A 27,992-nucleotide genomic window follows, 5' to 3' on the forward strand; every position below is an offset into this window, starting at 1 on the left:
TGTGCTCAATCCAATCATAGCATTAAGCACTTCAATCAGATTTTCTTGCAGGGGCCTTCCAGATAATGCAATTTACATTGTCTTTTTTGGATGATATACCCTTCTGTTCCCATCTCTAATATCACTGCTCTTCTCTGAACCCATTCCAATGGATCCACATCCCTCATAAAATGAGACTTCCAGACCTGTAAGTTGTGTTTCAAGATTTCACCTACAGTACCTACAGTTGCCTCATACAATGGTGTAATCACTTCCTTATCCCTGCAAAATTCCTATATGTTATTGGCAAAGTCTCATGAGTTTTCATGGCAGCCTGTCTTCACTGTTTGGAAAATGCCATGTTTGCCTGTACAGTTACGCTGAGGTCTTTTTTGCTCTCAACTACTCCATGTGTGGCACTGCAAAGTTATTATGTCACTCTGGGATTACTGCTACCCATATGAAGTACCTTGCATTTGTTAATGTTGAACTTCAGTTGCCACTTCAGCCTGTCTACATAATTTTTCTAGATCTTGTTGTAGTGGTTTACCATGATTACTGTTATTAATCACTCTGCTAACCTTTGTATTGTCTGCAGACTTAGACATTAAGCAAGATATGCCTTCATCAATATTATTAATAAATATTGAAAATAACAACAGTCCCAGCACTGAACCCTTGGGGAATCCATTAATTAATTTAGCCCAAGAAGAACAGTGTCCATCGATAATGTCTTCACCCACTCAACCTTCCCTGTACCCATAGCAGTTATTACTCATAACTATACACAGCTCCTATTTGTACAGCAGTCTTATGTGTCAACAGTATCAAAAGCTTGTTTGAAATCTAAGAATATGATGTTAGAATTATTTTTGAATCCAATTTGTTTGGTACTACATCATAATATCCAATCATATTGGTCGAACAAGATTGCTCCTTAACACATCCATGCTATGACTACCATTTAACTGCATACTAGCATTAGCAAAGGCACATGATGCAAGAAAGCAAGCTTATATAGCATCAGTCAGGGGGAAAAAAAAAATCCCTCATTTTCCCCATCCACTCGCTCAAAATGTTTGTCAAGTTTTGCCTTGAATCTATTTAGGCTATCAACTTCTAAGACGACAGATGGAGGCTTGTTCCAGCAATCAACCATCTGCTGGCTAAAGGCAAGGTGCCTCCGTAGCCAGGTGGGAAGGAGCAGCAGAGCGTAGCACATGCTTCTTGATTAGATCGTGTTCGAGCCCATCACCACCAAATACGGATGATGAGGAAAGGTCAAGGGAATGACCACTGCATATCCCCGGAGCAATATGGCCTTAGTTGCTAATGCTCCTAAAAAAAACCAAAATAACCAAAAAATAACAGCTAAAGGCAAACTTCCACACATCTATCCTACAACTGTCTTTCCTCAATTTGAATTTATGCCCTCTCAGGCGATTATTCTGAGCAAGAGGAACGATCCCATTAGCATTGAGCATGCTCAAACCACTCAAGACTTTATACACCTCGATCAGATCACCTTGCAGGTGCCTAGTCTCCAGCCACTGTAATATGCAAAACTTAAGCCTTTCTTCGTAAGAGCAACCCTTTGTTCCATTCACTAATCTTGTTGCCCTTCTCTGTACTCGTTCCAACAACTCTACATCCTTCTTAAAATGAAGTCTCCAGACTTGTATACAGTACTCAAGGTGAGGCCTGACCATTGTCTTATACGAGGGGGATAATCACCTCCTTATCCCTGCTAGAAATATTCCTGTATATCATTGACAAGACACCATGAGCTACTCTTGCAGACCGTCTGCACTGCCCAGAAAACTTCATAATTACTGCCTGCACAATTACCCCCCAGATCCTTTTCTTTCTCTACCACTGTCAGTGTCGTATCACACAGTTGATACGTTACTCTCGAGTTACTGCTTTCCATATGTAGTACTTTAAATTTGTCAATGTTAAACTTCATTTGCCACCTCTCAGCCCATTTGCTCAACTTTTCTAGATCCTGTTGCACCAGCATACAATCATTAGTGTCATTAACAACCCTGCCAACCTTCATATCGTCTGCAAACATGGGCATTAAGCCTGATATATCATCATCAATATCATTTATAAATACAGAAAACAGTGAATAATTTGGGCATCTGAGATGAGCAGTAGTTGAATCAACCGATAACTGAGATTCTGTCAGAAAAACCACATAGGGTTTGGCAGACTGCAAGTGGAAATGGACATCGTTGAGATTAGAATTGAGACCATGTATATTTGTGAAATGAATTAGGAAGTGCTTGGGAGGTTTATTATTATTATTAGCCATATGGTGCAAGGAAGCCTGGGGCTTGTGCTGCACCGGCAAATCCCGAGTTATCCAGTGTGAGAGAGAGAGAGAGAGAGAGAGAGAGAGAGAGAGAGAGAGAGAGAGAGAGAGAAAGTAGAAAGGAATCACCAAGAAAGAGAAGAATGATGATATCCAGCTCAGGACACTGGGTGTGCCAAGCCCATACTCACCAGATGTGAGCCCCTGGGGGTGTAGATCTTTTTGCAGATAAGCTTGCTCTATTAGTTTGACATTTCATGGTGTATTCAATAGTAAGAAAAAGCAGGTGGGACATGCTGTATGAAGTAATGAAATTTTTGGATATGGCATACACATGGTAAGAATATACCCAGATCCTTGACATAACGTGGCCTCGACAATGCTCCACGCATACAAACTACTCTGACTCCTTCCAGTCATTATCTGGCAGAGTAGAGGTAGCAAGATTATACACTAGCTAATCAGGAAGCCTCCTAGAGAGTTACCAATAGGTTCGGTTCGGTGTACTAACTAGCGGCTGGCCTGCGAACGCTGTTTTAGAGCTGTACCCTCGAAATGTAAGGAATATTGGATCTCGCCACGATGTTCATCATAACCTCAAAAGGCATCAATCATACTGCATGATGGAAGAGATAGGGAAGGGTTGACCGGAACTTAGTTCTAGAGACTAAACATGGGTTCCTCCAATAAGCAAAGTGGTGGTATTGCACCATTTTTTCTCAAAATGGAAAGTATTGCCTGTAACATAAAGGGGCGGTGTTCCTCCATGTGGTGTGGGTGCCACACCTTGATCCCTGCTTACGTTGGTTCACACCTGGGTAGTCACCACCATGTACTTGTGCATGGAGGTTTTACCCAGGATTACTAACAGTCCCAACATCGTGAAGGTTTACACCTTCACACAGACCATCTGTGACAGCCAAATCCTCTGATGGAGAATTGACTGAAGTTATGATAGTGCAACATTGTTTACAGTATGTGATGTAATGAAATGATGCCACTGTAATAAGTTTGGTTAAAATACTACATACAAAGGTTACTAGGAAAGTTTTTGCAATACAGCTTTGTTTATTTAATTTTTTCAAAGTAATTTCCTCTACATTCAATACACCTCTCCATCCTCCGAAACCAATCTTTAAACCAGTTCTGCCAAGTTTCACTAGGGAGTAAAGCACACTCGTTGTCCCAAGCCCGTAGAAGGTCCTCATCACTGGAAAACCGCCTCCCTTTTAGCTGGACTGTAGGGACTGGACTGTGGGGAAGGTGCTCGAGAAGTTTCAGTCCTGTCGTGGTCAAATATTCGGTGCAGGCTTTGGCGCGGTGAGCTGCAGCATTATCGTGATGGAGGTACCAGGTGTCCATTCTTGACTTTGGCCGCAGGTTCTTCATAGATCCAATGACTTTAGGCAGGCATTGTTCAGTATACCACTTAGCTGTGACTGTCTTCTGCGTGTCCAAAACGACACGTTCCACAATTCCACTCGATTTGAAAAATACAGCTATCATTTTCTTCTTTACAGATCGGGATTTTCTGACAATTACGGGTGTGTCGTCATCATCAAAGACCCAAACTTTGTTTTGAGCTTTGGTCGGCAGATCGTAATAGTACAGCCAAGTCTCATCACCTGTCACGATGTTGTTCACATACTGAGATTGTCCCTTATCAAACTTATTTAACATCTCCCGGCACCAAGTCACACGTCGTGTCATCTGCTCTTCAGTCAGTTGATGCGGCACCCAGAGAGAACAAAGTTTCTTCACATGCAAATGATCTTGCAGAATCGAACGAATTGCTGGTGCATTTAGGCGCAAAGTATCCTCTATCTGTTGGTAGGTCACTCGCCTGTTTTCGTCAAGCATTTTCCTCACAGCAGTAATGTTTTCCTCCGTAACTGACGTTTGTGGCCTTCCCGGCCTCTCAGAATCCTCCAGAGTGAAATTTCCCCTTTGGAATTCTCTATACCACCTGAATATCGTTGTACGATGTGGACAATCATCATCTAGTGCAAGAGTCATTTCTTCTAAGCACTGGTCTATGGTTAAACCACACACGAAATTATACCGCAAAACTGTCCTTATCTCATTTCGTGACCACGATGCCATCGGAAGCACTTTACACTCTCACTACTAACGAATAACTGAGCCCATCGACTTGGCGCAGCTGCTACTGTGCACGTATGAACATGTCTCAACATGCAGCAACAAGCAGCTTCCTGTGATTCATTGTTGCGTCATATTGCAAAACTTTCCTAGTACCCTTTGTATAGATGAGATACATTTGCACTAACTTATATGTCTGTAAATTTTTCAGTAGTGTGCGGTTTTAGCCCTCAGTTTTCATTCAGGGCTAAAGCCTTATCCAAAGCTGAGATAACATCAGGTATTTACCCACCCACTAATGAAGAGCCAAAAAGCTCTGAAATAGCAGTTTGATGATATCTACTGAGATGGAGAATAAGTTTGATGATATCTACTGAGATGGAGAATAAGTAGCAATAGTCTTCTCTATTGGGAAAGCATTCTTCATTCGAGGTATAAATGAGTGAGTGTGTGGAAAATGGAAGTAGCTCCTTTCCTTTCTTTCAAGGTAAACTTTAGTTTCCTATTATCCTTCTTTCAGCTATCTCTTAAGCTTTTCTCCAACTTTTAGAAGTCTGTAGGTTAAAGAACATTACATCCCTACATACATACCCTGGAATGGCCATCTGGGTTGTGGCATCCACTCAGAATAAATAACAACAGTACTGCTTCCCCAATAACTATTGGGGAAGCAGTACTCACTCAAAGTATAGGCAAAGGATGGCAACTTGTTGTGAAGGTATTCACAATATAAGATGTAATACAATAATATCACTATAATAACTTTGGTTAATTTACTGCATATAAAAATGATGCATTTGCACTAACTTGTCTGTAACTACTCACAGTATGAAGATGATGTTGTATACAGAGTCCACATAATATTTATGACTAATAGGGAATAAAATTATTATGAAATATTCTAAACTAGCCAGGTAGTATGCTTTTAAACATTAGAGTTCAGGATATGCGAACTACTTGTGGCATGCATCCTAATGAGTTAATAATATTACAGTTTACAAAAAATTTTGAATTATGTTATTTTATTAGCTTGATTAATCCTTCAAATCTCTAAACCTTGAGAGGCTGACAGACTGAAATGTAACTTATTGTAGCAGGGTTATTTTGACTCCCCCCCCCACATACTTTTTACTTTATTACTATTAATAGTGGCAAGTGATGCAAGAAAGCATGCTTATACAGTATCAGAATAAAAAAAAAAAAAAAATTCCCATTTCACTTTTCCAACCCCTCCAAACTATCCACTTCCACACACTTATTCTGCACTTATCCTTCCTTAATTTAAATGTATGCCTCCTTATTCTGAGCAAGAGAAAGAACCCTGTCAGCACTAAGTTTGCTCAAGACACTCAGTCTTAAACACCTCACAGGTGTACAGTCTCCAGATGGTGCATTTTGCAGCCATTCTTAGTAAGAGTACCCCTTTATCCCCCTCGCCAATCTCATTGCCCTTCTCTACCCATTTCAGCAACTCTACATCCTTCCTAAAATGAAGCCTCCGGAACTGTATGTACTACTGAAGATACAGCCTAACAATTGTCTTATACAATGGGATAATCACTTCCTTGTCCCTACTAGAAAACTTCCTATATATCATTGACAAAACTGCATGAGCTGTCCTAGAAGCTTGTTTACACTGCTCAGAAAATTTCATATCTGGCTGCACAATTGCCCCAACTGTGTGGAGATAATTGTACCACACAGTTGGTATATTAATCTGGGATTACTGCTACCCATATGCAGTACCCTGCATTTATCAGTGTTAAACTTCAATTGGCATTTCTCAACACATCGGCCTAATTTGTTAAGATATTGTTGCAGCAGCTTACCCTGATTATTGTCATTATCTACCCTGCCAACCATTGTATCATCTGAAAACTTAGACATTAGCCTGATATACCTTCAATATCATTAATAAATATAGAAAACAACACCAAACTTGGGAGGGGGGCTACACTAATAACATTAGCCCACGAAGAGCAGTGTCCATTAATAACCACTCTATCATTCCTTTATCCATAGCAATAAACTTCCCTTATTGCTGCACTGCTCCAATTTTTATAACAGTCTTATGTACAACAGTATCAAAAGCTTTCCTGAAATCCAAGTATATGGTATCAAAACTATTTTTTGCATCCAGTTCCTTTGTCACTGTATCGTAGTATCCGATTAAATTGGTCAGACAAGACTTTAACTAACCCATGCTTTGACTGAAGTATAACTGCACTCCTATCTAGATGGTCCCGCATTACTTCTTTAACCAGTGACTCCATAATTTAACCTGGAACAGAAATTAAGTTAACAGGTCTGTAATTACTCATGTCACCCTTTGATCCCCCTTTGGGAATTGGGAATATATTCACACATATCATTCTACAGGGACCTCCCTTTAATCCAAAGAGGTGCTAAGAATTATGGCTAAGGATTTGCTTTGCCTCTTTTGCTGCCTCCCTTTGTACGACTGGATAGATCTCATATGCCTCAGGTGCCTTTTTTTACATTTAACTTTAACAATTCCATTTTCCTCTCAGTTATAAAATTGTTTAGCTCTCTGTTAGAAATTTGGCATTTCACTCCCTAAAGAAGGCCTCATGTGTGAATGTATTCATCCTATCATCAACAATTAAACTATCAACATCAAGTGGACCAATATGATTCACTTCTTCCTTCTATTGTTAATATAAGTAAAAAAATTTTTTCCACAGACATTTTGTAATCTGCCTTGGTTTGCCTAACTTCCTTTGTGATTTGATTTCAGACTACTTAAAATCTACCATAGTCTTTATCACCTGATAATTTTTATGCATTCCGTGCATTTTCTTTCTCTGCCACATGTTTCAGTAGGTTATCTGACAATTTTCCTGAATGTTTCCCATTTTGAATTTGTTGCTGGTAACAACATTAGTTGGTGCCGCTGTATACAATTTAAAAACTGTCTAAGACATTGTAGTTTCCTTTACGAAAGCACAAACCCTTTCCTTACCCTTGATGGTAGTTATGGCTTTAAGTAAATTCCACATCAGTACACTGTAACCACTGCCCCATAGTGGTTCTTTTATCTGCAGGTTTTAATTCTTTCATGAAGAAACACTGCTGATAAACAAATTAGCTTTAGTATTAGTAGAGGCGTATGATGCAAGAAAGCAAGCTTATGCAGCATCAGCCAAAAAAAAAAAAAAAAACTTCCACTTCACCCCTCCGTTCGTTCAAAATACTTTTCCAGCTGAGCCTTAAATTTATTTAGGCTATCAACTTCCACAACAAGGAATGGAAGTCTGTTCCACCAACCAACTACCCACTGGCTAAAGGCAAATTTTCGTACATCTGTCTTTTCTCAATTTGAATTTATGCCCTCTCAGTTGATTATTCTGAGCAAGAGGAAGAATCCCATCAGCATTGAGCATATACACCTCTATCAGATCACCTCGCTGTTACCTAGTCTCCAGACACTGTAATTTGCAAAACTTAAGTCTTTCTTCATAAGAGCAACCCTTTGTTCCATTTCTAATCTTGTTGCCCTTCTCTGTACTCATTCCAGCAGCTCTACATCCTTCTTGAAATGAGGCCTCCAGACCTATATACACTACTCAAGGTGTGGCCTGACCATTGCCTTATACAAGGAAATAATCACTTCCTTATCCCTGCTAGAAAAATTCCTGTATATCATTGACAAGATACCATGAGCTACTCTTGCAGCCCGTCTGCACTGCTCAGAGAACTTCATATCTGCCTGCACAATTACCCCCAGGTCCTTTTCATTCTCAACCAGTGTCAGTGTAGTACCACAGAGTTGATACATTGCTCTGGGGTTGCTGTTTTTCATATGTAGTACTTTACATTTGTCAATGTTAAACTTCATTTGCTACCCCTCAGCCCATCTGCTGCAACAGGCTCTGGAAAGGTTGAGCCCTTAGTGTCCTTAACAACCCTACCAACCTTTGTATCATCAGTAGTGTCCTTAACAACCCTACCAACCTTTGTATCATCTGCAAACTTGGACATTAATCTTGATATACCATCATCAATATTATTTATAAATACAGAAAACAATAATGGACCCAACACTTGAACCCTGAGGGACTCCACTAATAACATTAGTCCACGATGAGCAGTGTTCATTGATTACCACTCTCTGTCTTCTCCCCCTCAACCACCACCCCTTTATCCATAGCAGCAATTTGCCTCCAGTGCCACACTGCTCCAATTTGTGCAGCAGTCTTCCATGTGCAACAGTATCAAAAGCCTTTCTAAGATCCAAGTATACAATATCAAAGTTATTCCCTACATCCAGCTCTTTTGTGACTGCATCATAGTATCGAATCAAATTGGTCAAGCAAGACTTTCCCTTAACAAAACCATGCTGCCTCTTTTAATATAAGTGGATAGATCCCATCCACCCCAGGTACCTTTCTTGTGTTTATCTTCAACAATTTCTCCTCCACTTTACTCTCAGTTATTACAAGATTATCTAGCTTACTGCCAGAGTTGAATACACCTCTGGCATTCCCCTCGCTGAATAACTCCTCATGTGTGAATGTCGATGCAAAATATTCATTTAGTTTGTTAGCTGCCTGAGCAGGATCATCAACAGTTGAACCATCGATATCAAGTGGACCAATCTGATTCATCCCCTTCCTTCTAGAGTTTATATGAGTAATGAACTCTTTGCTGTTTTTCTTTGCATCCTTTGCCAAAGATTTCTCATAATCTGCCTAATCCCCTTTGTGAATTGGTTACAGACCAGCTTATATCTGTCATAGGCTTCTGTGTCATGTGTCATAGGCTTCTGTGTCTGTGTCAGAGTCTTTAGGCCTACTCCTCAGCCTATAGCACACTCCAAGCTATAGCACACTCCTACTCTCAATTTTGATCTCCCAATGCTTATGTCACACCAAACTGACTCCACAATGCACTGTCCATCGATGTCGACTGGCTTCACTTCCTTGGATTTTATGTGTTTCTTAACTAATAGCATAAATCAAGAGTATTGCTTCCTCTTGTTGCCTCTCTAACATGCTCCTGTAGAAAACAATTATCCAATAAATCTACAAAAGTCTTGCTAATGTGTGATCCATCCACAAATTCCTGTCAAGGTATGGACAGTTAAAATCCCCATTATAATACATTCTGATTTACTGATCAGCTCTATTTCTCTGTACGGTTGTTTGTTGCTCATCACAGTCATCGACCTATAACACAATCCTACTCTCATTTTTTTCCCCCAGTGCTTATATAAAAGATTTTATTTGCTTCTTAACTAAGAAGCACATAAAATCCACTCTTCCCCCTGCTTTTGTTTGTCCTTTCTCTATACACTGTATTCCTTATATCTGAGTGACACCATGTCTTTGATATCTCCACAGAGTCTGCATTTGATGATTTGATCAGCACTTCAAATTCATGAAATTTATTTACCATGTTCCTAGCATTGCTATACATGCCAGTATACGTGCACTGTCACTGGGGAAACCATTTTGTTCACTCTGGAGTAACTCCTTGTTCTTTCCAAGGTAAATTTTTTTGTCACGACTTGAAAACATTGTGGATTGGATAAAAAATTAGCCATGTTATTATAATAAATATTAAATGCTGTGAAATATCTTAAATGATTAAAATTGCAGTAATATAATTTTTTTAATGTATTTAGAAAGAACCCTTTATATATTAATTTTTTTTATAAATATTTAGAAGTTTATGGTTATTATTGCCACTGTGAATTAGTATGTTTTGTGAAGTATTAATATTTCAAAGTTCTTTTTGTGTGACTTGCTTTTTTTTTTTTATAGATGTTTCGTCAGTTTAGAGAAGACCATGAGAAACGAGATTTTATATCAGCAGGAGCAGCAGCTGGCATGGCAGCTGCTTTTGGAGCACCTGTTGGTAATTTAATATCTCATATATTCAAAACAGCATCAAAAAATATAGTTTTTGAATTTTATTCATCTTTAGCATGACGGTATTAATGTTGGTTTTGTTCTTTGCATTTTAAAGATATGACTCACAGGTGTTGGCACCAATATTGTTGAACTAGCAGCCATGTTGTAGTCTATAGGAAATAGCGTAACATATATATCTCGAACTGTTAGCGTAAGGTGTAATGTGAAACTAGATAGCATAATGTGATGCACTGTATGAGGAATCTGTTAGCTCGGTATAGTATAATCAATTAATCTGATTAAATTGTATTTAAATGAAGTAGCTGCCATGGAAATCATGACTCGCACTATAGCTGCGAAGCCACGTTCACAGACTAGTGAGAGTGCTATGGCTCGGAAGAAACGAAGAGGGCTATTCTCCAACGCATCACACTCAAAAAATGTGCGAAATGTGAAAGTTTTGCAGACCTTTCTAAAACAGGACATGATCTAGCCAAGGAGGATGCGTTTGTGTAAGCTAAGTGTCAAGAAATTAGGCACCAACTCAGCGTTCTGATGGGCATCTATGAGAGCTTGAGGTGTAGGATAAATGCCCTTGAAGAAATTAATATGAGGGGTCCATCGAGCACTCAGCTGCCCACTCAATGGCAGAGCTTGCTCCTGTGCATCAGGCAGAACACAGACAATCTCCAAGGCAGAATTTGCTGGTCCCACAGGAACTAGTTATTGTTGATGACTCTGTTGTCAGGGAGACAAAGAATATACTATGCAAGAAGGATAGGTGGAACAGGACCAGGCTGTGTCTGCCAGGGGCAAAGGTTGATGACATTGTAGAGCAGATATCATCTTTTAAGAGCACAAAAGGTGATATTGTTGTACACATTGGAACTAATGACATTAAGAGTAAGAGTTCTGCAGATTTACTCAAAAAGTACAGGTCAATGTTGAAAAAAAGTCACGAGTTAGGGTTGAATATCAGTGTCTGCAATTCTGCCCAAACACGACGGGGGGGGGGGGTTATATGATGAGAGCTTTGTCAATCAGTTCAGCCCTGGAGAGATTGTGCAAAAATCATGGGGTTAGAATTTTTTTCAGCACGGTTTTATTTTTTTCAGATTTTCAGCTTGTTGACAGGAGAGACTGCTTCCACAAGGATACGCTTAAATAGAAAGGGTGCAAGAATATTTGCTGATGCTATCGAGGCAGTGTTAGGTGGGTCAGAAAACTGCTAGCTTGGGGGGGGATTCACAAACTAAGAGATTACCAGTGGCCACAGGCAGAGGCAAAAGTGATTCTTGCACTGCTTCTATTAGAATGAGCAACAGCCTGAAAAGCAAGATTCTGAGGAATTCCACAACTACTGGGAGTCATAGTGGAACAAGTAAATACATGGGCTGTGTTAGAGTAACTAAGACTAGAAACAGATGCGTGTATACTTGCATGTACACCAATGCTAGGAGTATAGTTAATAAATTTGATGAGTTTGAAGTGAAGACATCAAAGAGGATATCAGAAACGAGATGTCACACAGATATAAGCAATGCAGAATTGGAATTTGAGAAGTACAATGTATACAGAAAGAATAGACAGGACAGGAAGGGAGGAGGAGTTATGCTGTTAATTAAGAAACAAAATCTCAGAAGGTGCATCCAATTTCAATGTTGAGTCAGTTTGGTGTGATATAAGCACTGGGAAAGGGAAAATGGGAGTAGGTGTGTGTTATAGGCCTAATGAATCTGATGAGTTTAATAAGAAATTGTGCAGAGAAATAGTGCACAAATAAATCAGAATGTCTTATAATGGGAGATTTTAACTTTCCAGTTATTGATTGGAACTTGTGGGTTCGTCACTCGCACACTAGCAAAACTTTTGTGGATTTATTGGATGACGTGTTTTCTATAACAACATGTTCAAGAGGGAACGAGGGAGTAGTACTCTTGATGTGATAATCAGCAGTGATTATTCATGCATTTAGAATTTGCAGATATAGGACCCAACGGGTGACAGTGATCACAATGTACTGATATGGGAAATACTTAAAGATGTAACTACCATTAAGGTAAAGGAAAGGGCTTTTGCTTTTGTAAAGATGACTGCAGGGGTCTCATACAGTGGGATAAACTGATGATGTTACCAACATTGAATTCTAAATGGGAAACCTTCAGGGACTTAATCTTGGAGGCTACTAGGCTTTTCATGCCAACTAAGAAATATTGTTCAAGGTTTAAGTCTAAATGGATGTTAGATGAATTAATGAGGCTTGTGGCAGAGAAGAAAAATGTATGGGATGCATATAGATTATCAGGCAACAGAAATGTCTACGTCACATATAAAATAGTCTGTAATCCAGTCATAAAGGAAGCTAGGCAAGCAAAGGCAGATTATGAGATATCTTTTTTGCAAAGGATGCAAAGAAAAATGGCAAAGAGTTCTTTGCTGTTTTTCTTTGCATTGGACCACTTAACATAGATGGGTTGCTTGATGATCATGTTCAGGTAGCTGATAAACTGATTGAGTATTTTGCATCTACATTCATACATGAGGAGTTATTCAAAGAGGGGGTGCCAGAAGTTTATCAAACTCTAACAGGGAGCTAAGTGATTTTGTAATTACTGAGAGAAAATTGGAGGAGAAATTGTTGAAGTTAAACATAAGAAATTCCTCTAAATTTGATGGGATCTATCCAGTTATATTAAAGGAAGTAAGAGTGTTCTTACCCGAGTCCAAGGAAGCTCTCATAATTATGAGAGCTTCCTTGGACTCTATAGACCTGTTAGTTTAACCAGTGATTCCATTAGTTTCCCCAGAACACAAGTTAAAGAAGCAAGTTAAAGACTGCAGTAATAGTTAAGACACAACATGGGTTTGTCAAAGGGAGGTCTTGTCTGACAAGTTTGATTGGATACTATGCTGTGTTCACAAAGGAACTGGATGCAAAAAATAATTTTGGTATCATATACTTGGATTTCAGGAAAGCTCTTGATACTGTCACACATGGCAGACTGCTGTACAAATTGGAGTGGTATGGCATTAAGGTTAAGTTACATGGTGGATAAAGGAATGATTGAGTGGAAGATGACGGAGAGTGGTAATTGGACACTGCTCTTTGTGAATGGATGTTATTAGTGCAATTCTCCAGGGTTCAGTCCTGGTCCATTGTTGTTTTGCATATTCAGCAATGGTATTGATGAAGGTATATCAGGCCTAATATCCAAGTTTGCAGATGATAGAAAGGTTGACAGGGTTGTTAACACCATTAAAGACAGTATGCTATTCCAGCTGGATCTAGATAAGTTGGGCAAATGCACTGAGAAGTGGCAACTGAATTTTAATATTGACAATTGCGAAGTACTGCATATGGGTAGCAATAACCGATGAGAAACGTACCAACTGTGTGGTATTACACTCGGGGAAGTGAAAAGTGAAAGAGACTTGGAGGTAATTGTGAAGTTACATATGAAGTTCGCTGAGTAGTGCAGGCGGGTTGCAAGGGCAGGTCATGGAGTCTTGTCAATGATATTTAGGAATTTTGCTAGCAGGGACAGGGAGATGATTATCCTGTTGTACAAGGCAGTTGTCAGGCCACACCCTGAGTACTGGGTGAAAGTCTGGAGGCCTCATTTTAGGAAGGATGTAGAGTTTCTAGAACGAGCACAAAGAAGGGAAACAAGATTGATGAGGGAACAAAGGGGCTCTTACCAGGAAAGGCTTTAGTTCTGGAAATTGCAGTGCCTGGAGAGTAGGCACATGTGAGGTGATCTAATTAAGGTGTATAAGGCCTTGAATGAGTTGAGCAAGCTGAATGCTGATGGGATTCTTCCTCTTGCTCAGATTAAGAACCTGAGGGGGCATAGATTAAAATTGAGGAAAGACAGTTGTAGAATAGATTTATGGAGATTTGCCTTTAGCCATGGGTAGTTGTTTGGTGAACAGAGTTCCATCTATTGTTGTGGAAGTTGATAACCTAAATAAATTTAATGCTGAGCTGGATAGGCATTCGGAATGAATGAAGGGGTGAAATGGGAGGGTTTTTTTGGCTGATGCTGCATAAGCTTGCTTTTTTTTTTTTATTATTATTATCATTAGCCATATGGTGCAAGGAAGCCTGAGGCTTATACTGCACCAGCCAAAAAAAAAAAAAATTTTTTTTTTTAACCCTGGGGGGGAGAGAGAGAGAGAGAGAGAGAGAGAGAGAGAGAGAGAGAGAGAGAGAGAGAGAGAGAGAACAAGGGTCAGAAGTAAAAGGGAATCACCACGAAAAAGAAGAATGATGATATCCAGCTCAGGACCCTGGGTGTGCCAAGCCCATACTCACCATACTGTTCTTACCAGTGGTTCGCCCCACCCTATTGTCAATGAATGAGGATAAGCACCAGTGAGTCACCAATGCGTACGCTCAAATTACTTCCTGGTACCGCCACGAGCATGTTTTCCAATGTGTTCGTACTCTGTGAGACTGACAATAGTGATTGCCTCCATATTGACTTCATTTCAAATACATGCATGTTTGGAGTGGAGAACATTTCTCTTATCACTATAATCTAGAGATTGAGGTAAACTCTTTAGATATTTTGAATTTTCGTTTATTGTATTTATAGATACCTATTTCTAAAAAGTTTTGAAAAAATCCCTCCTCTTTTTACGGAAAACGAGATAAAGATGAATGTTTGATGAATATAAGTGATAGTGATGATTCAGAAGTACCTCTTTTGAAAGAAAAAGGTGCCCAAAAATATGATCAAAATCATCCAGTGACATTGAGAACAGATTTGGACTTGCACACAAAAGAGAAGCCACAATATTTCTTTAATGATGAATCCAATGATGGGTCAGAATTAGATGATTTAGACATACATTCCAATTACGGTGATGATAAGATCCAAACCTCAGACAAATATCATGAAATCAGTGATAAAAATAATGACCCAAATTCTCAAGTAATCTCCATTTGCATCCAAATCTGAAAATTTTACTTGGCAAGAGGTAGGAAAAACTAAAATTTCAATTAATGAATATAATAAAGATGCTGAAATCCTTGTTGATGTTGATTTGAACCAACCTTGTCACATATACAAATTGTTTCTAACTGACGATATCCTTCAGATGATGGTGACTGAAACCAACAGATATGCCCAGTACTGTTTGTCATCAGCAGCTAGTAATATATGAACACCAAAAAAGAAGAAAGCTAATTGGAGACCAACCACTGAACCAGAAATGAAAAAATTTCTTGGAATATTGTTGATGATGGGAATTGTTCATGTTCCGGATATAAGATTATACTGGTCAAAAAAAAAAGATTTGTACTGAAATAATCCCATTAAGAAATCTGAGTAGAGATCATTTCCTAGATCTACTGAAATATTGCCATTTCTCTGAAACTGCCAATGGACAAGACTGTCTCAACAAAATCAGAATTTTATTAGATAAAGCCAATAGGAATTTTCAAAGTGTGTTAAAGCCAGGAAAAAACTTTGTCATTGATGAAAGTTTGATCTCTTGGTGTAGAAGGCTACTCTTGCCAGTATATCCCTAACAAATCTCATAAATATGGGATAAAATTTTATAAATTATGGTTGCTCGAGGGATATATTCATGAAATCTCTGTTTATAACGGAAAGAGTGATTCAGTGGAAGGTAAAGGACATTCCCATGCCGTCTCAATGAAACTGATGGCTAATCTGCTCAATAAAGGATGTGTTCTTTATTCAGATAACTTTTACACCAGTTTCCCTCTAGCGCAAGAAAACCTTTCTCTGTGGGACTCTGAAAAGGAATACCAAGGAATATTACAGGGGGAAAAATGAAACGGGGGAGACATAATCACTCTTGAGAATAACAAAGGTGTGAAAATCATGAAATGGATGGATAAAGGACCAGTGATGATGATGCTAAGAACATACAAAACTCATCAGTGTAAAATTATTGAGACGGAAAAGAACAAATAGAACGGGAGAAAAAAAATCAAGAAACCCGATGTTATTATCAGCTACAATCAAGCAAAGAAGGGAGTAGATATATCTGACCAAAATGGCATAAAACCATAAAGTGGTATAAAAAAGCTGCAATGGAGATCATTTTGGTACCATGCTATTCAATGCTGTTCAGAGTAAATTTGGGACTAATAATCGTCTATCCATCCTTCAATTGTGAGAAAGTATAATATACCACCACTTTGTTTATTGGAGGCTTGAAGTGGTGAAACCCATGTTTAGTCTCTAGAGCAAAGTTCCCGCCATTCCCCCCCCCCCCATACTTCTCCTTAAACCCATGCACGGTACTAAGTACTATAGGTTTTGATACCTTTCGTGTTTGGGGTTTTCATAAAAAAAAAAAATATATAGTTTATTCAACAGCGAGACTACTACAAATGTAACAAAGGCACCTAGCAGAATTCATACTTTTTGTAAAATGGAAGGTCAAGCAAGGAAAGTTAGGAAACATTGCAGGGAGTGTTACAAGAAAATTTCTGAAAAAGAAGGAATGAAAGAAGCAGACCGGAAGGCAAAAAAAGTTAAAACATTTTGTCAAGATTGTGAAAATCAACCCGCTTTGTGTCTAGAATGCTTCAACATAATTCACTGCAAACAAATGCCTCTACTAATGCTAATGCTCTCCATGAACACGATATCCACTTCTGCCGGATTCCCAGCCACATTGGGATTAGAGGAAATGATTTGGCTGACACTGCAGCCAAATCAGCAATTTCCACTAATAATTGTTGCCTGTCAGTCCCCTATACAGACTGCAGGCAAATGATACACCACCAATGGCAGGATTCATGGAATTAACAGACTACAATTAAATTACATCACGTAAAGCCTGCACTTGAACTGTGTCAGTCTAATCTGTGCAGGAATCATAAGGAGGTGGTTGTTCTTGCCAGACCAGCATAGGACACAGTCATCTGACACATTCGTATTTGCTGAGGGCTGATGACCCTCCTATGTTTGTTATTTGGTTTTTTTTTTAGGAGCATTAGCAACTAAGGCCATATTGCTCTGGGATATGCGGTGGTCATTCCCTGACCTTTCCGCATCCTCCATATTTGTTGGTGACGGGCTCGAACCCCAGTCTAATCAAGAAGCGTGTGCTACACACTGCTGCTCCTTCCCACCTGGCTACGAAGGCGCCCTCCCTCCTATGTGTGACTCCTGTGAGAGCTTTATCTATTAGTTACTTAATTGATTAGCCACTCGTTTTACTGCTTTTAACGACTGATTGGGCCTTATACACCCAGTCAGATTTTATCTGACAATGACAATGTGTCAGCTGTTTGTACTTTTTTTACATTTAATTAGTTACAGTGTTAATACTATAGACAAATATGCACTTGTTGTGTTTGTTGATTTTGAGGGAGCATTTAGTATCAAAGCATTCTTGCCTTACTTAGACATTTAAGTTGTTCCCAGCTATTGTATCAGATCATTAGGAACTATTTGATGGGGAGGAAAATAATAGTTAAATCTCAACATTTAAGGTATGAAAGAGATATTAATCATGGTTGCCCACAGGGTTCTGTTTTAGATCCCATATTGTGGAATCTTGTTTTAAACCAGTGGTTGAGTAGATCCACAGCTCACTGCTATAAGGTGGCTTTTGCAGATGATTTGGCTTTATGCGTGACTGGAAAGTCAAGGGCAGTTTTGGAAAGTAGGTTAGATATGATTATCCCAGATTTAATCAAGTGGGCTGAATTAAACAAATTAAAGATCTCTTCCAATAAAACAGTTATGATGTTATTAAAAGGAAAGCTGGATTACAATAGACCACCCAGATTAAAAATAAATGGTAAACAGATTGCTTTAGTTTCTCAAGTAATACCTAGGAGTAATTCTTGATGATAAATTGCAATTTACACTGCATTTAGATTACCTGAGTTCTAAGGTTAAAAATTATACCTCTTCCATTATTAGGTTAACTAGAAACGATTGGGGTTTAGGTAAGAAGGTTATACATTTATATTGTAATGCTATTTTTATACCAATAGTTACTTATGTCGCCTCTATTTTGTATGCAAGAACCGCTCAGGTAAAATTTAAGCAGAAATTATTGTCTCTACAAAGAGTTGAGGGATGTTACGGGCATATAAGATGGTGTCAACCAATGCATTGCAAGTTTTAGCTGGGGTGATGCCGTTGGATTTATTTCTTGTGTATAGATCATTCTGTTATTATTTACATAAGGGAGGTTGAATAACTTTTTTGGGTATTACTGTAAATCCATCATTAACGATTACAGAAAACAAGCAGGATATATTATCTAAGTTAGTTAATTTGTGGCAGGAGTGTTGGGATTTAAGTGTAACTGGTAGGACAACATATTCTTTTATTTCTAGTGTATGTACAATTTAATTATAAGAATAAATTAAACAAGTTGTTTTATCCTTGTATGGAGGGTTCATACATACTTACAGGACATTGGTTCACTGAAAGCGAAATTACATCAGTTAGGATTGGAAGATGAGCCCTACTGTGTGTGTGGCATGGTAGAGTCATGGGACCATATGTTATACGATTGTAATTTGTATGATGAGTTCAGATGTGAGCTGATACATTTGGCGTCTAATTTTGGCAGAGGGAATGAGGCAGTGTTGTTGTCTTCAGCTGTTAATTATGATGCATTACAGCATTTTTGTAGAATGGTTTTTAGAAAGAGAAGGTTGTTGTCAGTTAGTACTATTACTGAATAATTGCATTAATGATGTTACTAATATGTTTATATTAATTATGCCTGTACTTCCACCCCTCCCTGCTGGCTTCAGGATGATAGCCTGTATTTCGGAGTTATCTCCTGGTGTGTGTGTGTGTGTGTGTGAGCTCCTAGGGGAAGAATGCTGGCACCCACTAGTGGGTGTGGGAGTTAGGTACATATCGTACTGTCTGTGACAGCAGACCCAGGCCTGGCTTTTTGTGCCAGGACAAGCACCTGGTGATATTTGCCCAATTGTGGCTGAGTGGCCTGTTCACTATAACATACTGCACACATTTTTAAACACACTTACTTTAACAGGCCACCATATTTAGATGAGTAATATGCCTACAATTATATTGGTGCAGATGGATTTAGATCTTGGTGCCATCCTGTGACAGAAACATACATATACATGTATAAATTAACTGTACTTTTTTACAACTTTCTAATTTATGTACATATACACTGAGCGATCACTGAATTATGACCACCCCTATGAAAACTGAATGCGAACTGTTGACCACATGTCAGTGGTTCAGTAGGTAGTAAAATTCCGAATGTGATGGGGAAAAGGAAGGATTTATCAGACTTTGGTAAAGGACAGATTGTGGGTGCTCAACAAGCTGGTGGCTTGATTTCCCAAATAGCTGAACTGGTGGGGTGTTCGAGAGCCGCTGCAGTTAGTGTACCAGTACTGGTGTCAAAATGGTCAAACAATGACCCAACGGCAAAACTGCAAAGGTCAGCGAAAGGTTGATGGTAGAGGTGAGCGCCGGGTCCGACGACTCGTACAGACAAACAGGCACAGCACTGTTGAAGAGTTGACTACTCAATACAACATGGGCCAATATCTGGCATGACCATGCGTCGCACGCTTGGTCATGCCAGATTGCACCCCTACCGGCATCCTCTCCTAACCAAGGTTCATTGTGCAAGTTGTACGTTAGAAGACGGGAAGAAGGTGTGCTGGTCGGATGAATCACATTATTTACTCCACACCCTGGATGATCGTGTACGGATTTGACATCAACAACATGAGGCTTTTGATCCATCATGCATGGTATCAAAAGTGCAGGCCGGTGGAAGCAGTTGTATGGTATGTGGGGCATGTTTCACTGGCAGGAACTTGGACCCGTGGTGCATGTGGAACAACGTATCAGTGGTCTCCTCCATCATCAACTGCTTGCTGACTGTGTACACCCCACTATGTTACACTTTTTCCTGAATGGCGATGGTGCCTTCCACGATGACAATGCACTGAGCCATCAGGCATTTGTTGTAGAAATGGTCTGAGGAACACAGTTCTGACTTCCAGCATATCGATTGGCCTCCGAACTATGCTGATATCAATCCCATAGAGCACTTATTGGACACTATGGAAAGGCATATCAGGCATCTGGATACACCAATTACCTCCATACCTGCATTGCTGACCACATTAAACACAGCTTGGTTGGCCATACCTCCTGAATGCTTCCGACTTCTTGATGAATCAATGGCACATCAGATAGTTGCTGTACTGAAGGCAAAAGGAGGACCTATGAAGTATTAGGTAGGCGGTCATAATTCAGTGATGATGCAGTGTATATAAAATGAAGCATATATTTTTAGAATATATAAAGCCTTTTATATATATATGAGTACTTAATCTTTTGACCAGGTAACCATGTTTAAAATTACCAGGATCTATTTTTACCTTGTCTTGGTACATAATAGCCATTGTTGCTAATTCTGCAGAAAAATCTTATGCTATTCTATACCATACCATAGGCTTCTGTATCACCTAATAATTTATATGCATCCCATGCACTTTTCTTCTCTGCCATGTGTTTTAATTGTTCTTCTGACATTAATTTAGGTCTGGCCTTGAACAATATTTCTTTGTTGCTATGTAAAGCCTTGTAGCTTCTTTGAATACTTTTTATTTAGAATTTACTGTTGGTAAAATAATCAGTTGGTCCCATTGCACAGCATTTAAAAACTGTCTCAGACAGTTTTTAAATACTGTGCAATGGGACCAACAGTGCAGATGGGCTGCTAGAACAGCTTATGTGGTTTTACCAATGATATTCAGGAATTTTGTCAGCAGGGATAAAGATGTAATTATTCCTAATTACATCAATGTTTAGACCAGGGTGGAGAACCTCTTGCCTGCGGGCGAAATTTTTTCCCCAGTCAAATTTGAACCACCCGCTGACGAAGTCCTCTAAAATGGCATAAGCCTTAAAGGCAAGTCATTTAATATAAGTTGTTTTGAGCACCCCATAAACAAATTTTTGTTAGCCATAATGATTGTCTTGTGACATTAATCATGAGTCAGAATACGGATGTATTGATGATGTAATAGTCACACCATTATTACAGCCAATTAACATTTAGCATTTGTTTCTCCTCCAAAACCATGCTTGTGCGCATTGGCTCTGTCTTATTAGGTCTTGTTATTGGTGATGGATAGTAGTGTTGATTTAAGTTTTGTCTTGGTTAGTTGTTGGTTGCATCATTACACATCATTGGAAAATTAAGATAATTTTGATTGCTGGCAACATTTATGGTTGATTTGTTTATTTCTATTTAAGCCAATATTGTAAAGTGCATAAAAGTAACCCCTTTCTGCAATGACTAGTAATAATGAAAGAGGAAGAGCTGCAGGCAAAAATTCTTGTCATACTCTGGCACAACCACTAGGTCATTGTAGTTTACAATAAATAGTCAATGCAAACGTCAATCGTATTTAGCAGTCACTGGTTGAACCCCGGTCCACTTGAAAAGAGCATGCAACTGCACTCTCACTCTTAACCACTTGCCTGCATCATTGCCTGATGAAAAATGGACAAATAATTATTTTTTCATCGAAGTAAATGGAAAGTGTATGTCTCATTTGTAAAGCATCGGCTGCAGTTTATAAAAAGTACAATCTTGAACGCCACTATTTGACCAAGCATGAGGAATACAAAAAAACTGAAAGAAACTCTGCATGTAGACAAGGTAACATTTTTAAAAGAACCTTTATGAAAACACATCTGCAATGCAAAAAAGTTGTGAAGTGTGCACACACTTCACAATTGTAAAGAAAATGAAACGAAGGCGAGTTTGTTAAAGAGTGTATAGTTGCTGTTGCACAAATTTTAACTCCAGAAAAAGTCAGATTGTTTGACAATATTAGTTTATCATGGAGGACAGTTTCTGACAATTTCTAATATACTGAGTGGACTGAGTTTCTAGTATAAAAGACATGGCTAATAATATCCAAGTATCCTTGAAACAAACAGCACCAGAATTTGTGTTTTATTCCATAGCTGTAGATGAGACAACAGATATATATCACATTTGGCTATATTTGTATGTGGGACAGTGGCAAACTTTACAATACCAGAAGATTTTCTTGCTTTAAAATTGATGCAGGTGAAGATATCTTTTCTGAAATCAAATCAGCAATAATTGATTTCAATTTAACCTATGAAAAACTGAGCAGTGTAGTTATGGATGGTGCACCATCTATGGTAGGATCTCAAGAAGGAGCGCCTCTGTAGCCAGGTGGGAAGGAGCAAGCAGTGTGTAGCACACGCTTCTTGATTAGACCGGGGTTTGAGCCCGTCACCACCAAATACGGAGGATGCGGAAAGGTCAGGGAATGACCACCGCATATCCCGGAGCAATATGGCCTTAGTTGCTAATGCTCCTTAAAAAAAAAAAATCTCAAGAAGGACTTTGTTTTAATTAAGAAAGAATTGGAGAGCCGTCAACTGGAATCTAATGGGTTAAGTGTGTCACTGTCTTATTTACGAACAAAATTTATTTTCACTAAGAATGTCTCTAAGAATGTGCAAATAAATTTGACCAATGTGATAAAAGTGGTAACAAAATGTATTAACTTCATAAAAAAATAAAGGATTGAATAACTGTGAATTTAAAGAAATGTTAAAGGACCTAGAAACGGAATATGGTGATTTATTGTACCATTGTGAGGTTTGCTGGCTAAGCAAAGGGCACATTTTCAGCTGTTTCTGTGAGCTGAAAGATGAAGTGAAACTCTCATTGGATATTAAAGGCTCCCCCATTATGGAATTAGAGAACCAAAAGTGGTTATGTGATGTGGAATTTTTGGTCAATATCACTTGCCATTTAAATGATCTAAATTTGAAATTACAAGGTCCAAATCAGCTTATTACCTCTCTTCTTGTCAATATCAGGAGCTGTGAATCAGTGATGCAATTTTTCATAACTCAACCGAAAAACACTGTGTGGTACAGTTTCCAAAACTGAAAGAACTGAAACTAGAATCAATAGTGGAGTATGCTGCAGAGCGTTCCAATCTTTTGAATCAATTTCAAAAGAGGTTTCAAGATTTACAAAATCATGAACTCAAACTAAGAATGTGGAAAACTCCTTTTGATGTGATGCCAGATGAAGCTTCTGATTCCTTACAACTAGAGTTAATTAATTTATAATCGGATAATACTTTGAAATCCAAATTTAATAGTGTATCTAATTTGGAATTTTATAAATCCTATGTAGATATTGAAAAATCTCCACTTTTGAGGAATCGTGCATTGAAAATTGCACCACAGTTTTCTAGCACTTAACGATGTGAACAGTTTTTCACAACATTAAATTTAGTCAGGAACCACCTGCATGCTCATGCTAGACTTGCTGATGATAATCTTGCAAACCAACTAAGAATTTCTGCACCATCATTGCCATCTCTGAGCTTTCCAAAGCAAAGGAGGGCCAACCTTCTCATTGAGGTGCAAGGTAAGAAGCTTCATTAAAATTAAAACATTATAACTGTGGTGTCTTTGGTGTTTTGGTATTTAAAGCATTATAACTGTGGTTAATTAATGAATTATAACATTTTAATTAATATTGCTTAATGTGATCTCCTGCTTACCTATGAATTTGTAAAATTTAAGATTCATTATTTTTCTCAGCAAAGATGTTACCCCCACAAGTTCTTATGCATTTGCAATTTGTCCTGGTATTAAAAAGGTTCCCCACCCTTGGTTTAGACCATATCTGAGTACTATTGTATGTAGTACAGGCTTATAGACCTGTACTACATACAGGGCTAATAAGTGCAGAGAAGAGCAATGATATTAGTGACAGGAACAAATGGTGCCCTTTCCAGGAAAGGCTTCAGTTCTGCAAATTGCAGTGTCTAGAGAATCAGTACCTACAAGATGATCTGATTGAAGAATTTAAGGCTTTGAATGGATTCAGTAAGCTGGTTGAGAATATTGATAGAATCTTTATTCTAGTTCAGTCAACACACATAAGGGGGAATAAATTTTAGTTATAGAAGGATAGTTGCAGGAGAAAGAGATGTGCAATTAGCTTTCAGCTAGTGGAGTGGGCAGTTGATTGTAGGAACAAATGTCTATCTGGTATTGTGGAAGTGAGTAATTTGAATAAATTTAAGGAAGAATTATATAAACTATTAGATGGGGATGAACAGGTAATTTGGGAAGTTTTTTTTTTTTTTTTGATGCTGCTTTTTTCTTCCTTGCATCATTCATTTAGAAATACTATTACATATAACTTACTTAAGAACAAGGATAAATCACGAGGCTCAGAAAAACAGAGAGTTGAGGTTGAGTGCAGTAAGAAAGCTACAAGAAAGAGTGGAGTCCTTTGCAAAAGAGATTTGCATACAGTTTTAACCCAAGAAACAAGAGAGTGCTTCCAAGAGAGAAAAAAACGCAAAAAAAAGAAAATTATGCATATCTGTAGACTATTTGTGCAATCTGACGTACTGTCCTAGGATGCATAAAGAGCAGTGCCATGATATTTATAAAGAAATTTATAAAATTTTAAATAACAAAGTGAAACCATTGGGGGAGGATGGGAAAGGAGGAAGAAAAGTTCCTTTGATTTTCTGGGGTGGGAGAGTAGTTATAAAACTTAAGCAAATGAAAATTAAAGGAAACCTTTTGGTTGTATACCCAACAAATAAACGAATAACTCCATAAATAAAAATAATAAAATAACTACATAAATTTTTATCTAGTTATGTTTTGTTTTTATGACAGGACTATTTCTGTAGCAATCCTGGATGTTGGTTGTCGAGGGAGTTGATTGGTTTCCTTTGATGGGAGTATTCAATGTTGTGGGTGTTGGAAGAGGTGGTTGGGCAAAGAAGGTCCCTGTTGTCTGATTGGTCAGGATGGATTCTGCCTCTACCTGTGGACTGTCTCCTGCAGCAAATGTGCCAGACTTGAGAGGCCATGGATGCAGTCCCACAGTATAGCTTCATTTGTATGTTCACAGTGACTGGAAAAAAAAGAACTGAAGCAAAGCAGGTTAAATTCTGCTTTTTATTGCTGAGGCTCCGAAGAAATGGTTTTTCACAATCTTTCAAGAAGGCATTTTTCATCTGATGCCTCAGAGCATTAGTAATATAAATATATTCTTTCTATTGCTGAGGCTGAAGGGACTTTAATTGTTTTGTTTTTTAGGTACATTAGCTTATATGCATAAAGCACATTGTTTGCCACATTTGCATGTAATAACTCTGGTGGCTAGGCACATGTGAGGTGATATGATTGAGGTGTATAAGGCCTTGAATGGTTTGAGCAAGCTCTGTGCTGATTGATTCTTCCTCTTGCCCAGATTAATCACCTGAGGGGACATGAATTCAAATTGAGGAAAGATAATTGTAGAATAGATGTGCGGAAATTTGCCTTTAGCCAGTATGCGGTTGATTGCTCGAACAAACTTCCATCTGTCGTTGTAGAAGTTGACAGCTTAAATAAATTCAAGGCAGAACTAGACAAACAGTTGGAGTGAATGGATGGGAAGGTTTTTTTTTTTTTTTTTTTTTTGCTGTTTCTGTATAAGCTTGCTTTCTTTGATCATATGCCTCTACTAATGCTTACTCGATTTCTAATGGGTGGATTTTCATAAAATTTTATATTTGGTTCTTTTAGAAAGATATCTTGAGACTTCCTAGATTTCAATTGGACTAATAGAAATCCTACAATTATTGTTCATTGTTTCATACATGTCATGTAGCTATCCACAAGAATATACCATATACTCATAGTTAGGGCTGCCACCTCTCTAACCTTAAAATGGGGACATTTGGGCAGAAAAATCCGAACTTTTGAGGACGCCTTTCCCTATTTTACCAAAACACAGCTTACATTCTCTTACAGTCTTTTCAAAAATGCCTAAGCCTTTAATAACTGTTTATTATGTTAATAGGGTACACAGTCACTGGCAAAGTAATAACGTTTTAAATATTTTAATTGAATAGCTCAAATCCCTTAAATTAACAGAATTCACACTTACCATTCTTATGCGGGTTGCTTAATTTGTAAAAAATGATACACAAAAAATTTAATTATGGTATGAATGAAAAAAATACTTTTTTTCTCAGCGTAATTTATTTGTTGTTCTCTACATTTCTTTTATATTTTTCCACTGATGCAGTTTTTCTCTGTAAATCTGTGTTTTTGGATAAATATGAATGGAAATCTTTACACAGCATATCACTGAAATTGAATTTTCTAATCATTAGTCCCTTAATTGAATCCACAGTAAACGAATTTATATCCTTAGACCACTGCATCTCCATCATTGAAAATAGTCTTTCAATAAATGCATTATGTGGTGGTATCGAAAAGAAAAATTGAGCAATTATTAACAGCTCTGTGAAAAACTCTTCATTTTCACAGTGGCTAAAATAATTAGCCCATCTTACATTACAAGGAACAGAAACATCAGTATCCTTAATTTCCGCTATGAATTTTTTTAAATTACAAAACTGATCAAAGCACTTCACATCATCTAAACACACTCCTTTTGTATGAAGGTACCTAATTGTTGAAACCACACTATCCCATTCAAGTGACTCTCTTAAAGACATCCACCTGAACGAAGAAACTTCTTCCAGTGGTTTAAACCACATGTCTAAGTATTCCGTGCATGATGAATATAAGTTATGGATATTTCTTCTGAAAACTGCACATTTCTCTGTATATCCTTCTTGCCTCTTCTCCAACATTTCCTTCACTTTGAGGGAAATTAACTGACATTTACTTCTTTTTGACAGAATATCCCTTATTGAATCAAGAGCTTCAATAACTTCTATCAAAGAATTGTCATTCCTTTCAATGCGCTTTATATGTGAATTGAAGACTGACATTACAGTTTGGCAATGAACAAGAGAAGTTTCACTAAACTCATCTTCAAAGAAAAGTTTTAAAATCTTCAGGGGGGTTTCTTGAGACAAAAAAGAAAGACCTTAGGGCTGGATAAATACTTATAATCCTTTCAATTGCAGTTTTTTATAGGAAGTTTTTTTATAGGTAACATCTGTAAATTTGCATAAGTTTTTTAGGTTTTCAACACATAGTGTAGACACTTAAATAATTAAAAATCTTAAGAACAATGGATTCAATATCTACATCAATTACATCTGCTCCATGGATACAGTTATGCAGAATGTGGGCAGGGCAGCCTACTCCTATTAATGATCGACCAAATAATCTTTGTAAATTTGAAAATACGTTATTCCCATTGTATCTCCACACTCCTCCAAACATGGTATTACAATTTTCTCCATCAAATTCGATATTTTTCTTATGCAGGCCACTTTTACATAAGGTCTCATAAATATAGCCAGAAATAGTAGATGCAGTCTCATCTGACTTGCTATTTAATTCTATGAGCTTAACCTTTGAGCCACTATTTATCCAGTCAGAACAAAACACAAGAATAGGGAAAATTTTCAGAAATACATGATTAGTGGCATCAGTGGAAACTCCAAAAAAATGTACATTTTGCATTGACTTAACAATTTGTTCAACTGAATAGACTGCTAAGACAGAATTAATTATGGCTTCAGTCTTTGTTTTTGCACAAGATAACCTCCTAGCAATATCTGCTAGGAGGTTATCTTGTGTATTTGCTGTACAAGACGTCGATTTATAGCTGTGGTGATGTGCCACTGTATGGAAGGCAAGGGTTCCTTCAGCAACAAACTCTTGCATTAAGCCTTTTGGGGTGTTTACTAAAAAGTCTGTTAT

At 38.1% G+C, this 27,992-nt stretch overlaps 1 protein-coding gene across 1 annotated transcript in view; it reads left to right on the forward strand.

The window, feature by feature from the left end:
* LOC150076454 (H(+)/Cl(-) exchange transporter 7-like) overlaps positions 1-27,992 on the forward strand; it is a 474,124-nt gene that overhangs the window by 186,908 nt on the left and 259,224 nt on the right. The window contains exon 8 of the mRNA XM_090387363.1: positions 10,183-10,276. Within this exon, the coding sequence (XP_090243489.1) occupies positions 10,183-10,276 (94 nt within the window). The remainder of the gene's footprint in view (positions 1-10,182; positions 10,277-27,992) is intronic.

Source organism: Mastigoproctus giganteus, chromosome 13 (assembly GCF_048544385.1).
Source record: "Mastigoproctus giganteus isolate SK-2022 chromosome 13, ASM4854438v1, whole genome shotgun sequence".
NCBI classification, from domain to species: Eukaryota; Metazoa; Arthropoda; class Arachnida; order Uropygi; family Thelyphonidae; genus Mastigoproctus; species Mastigoproctus giganteus.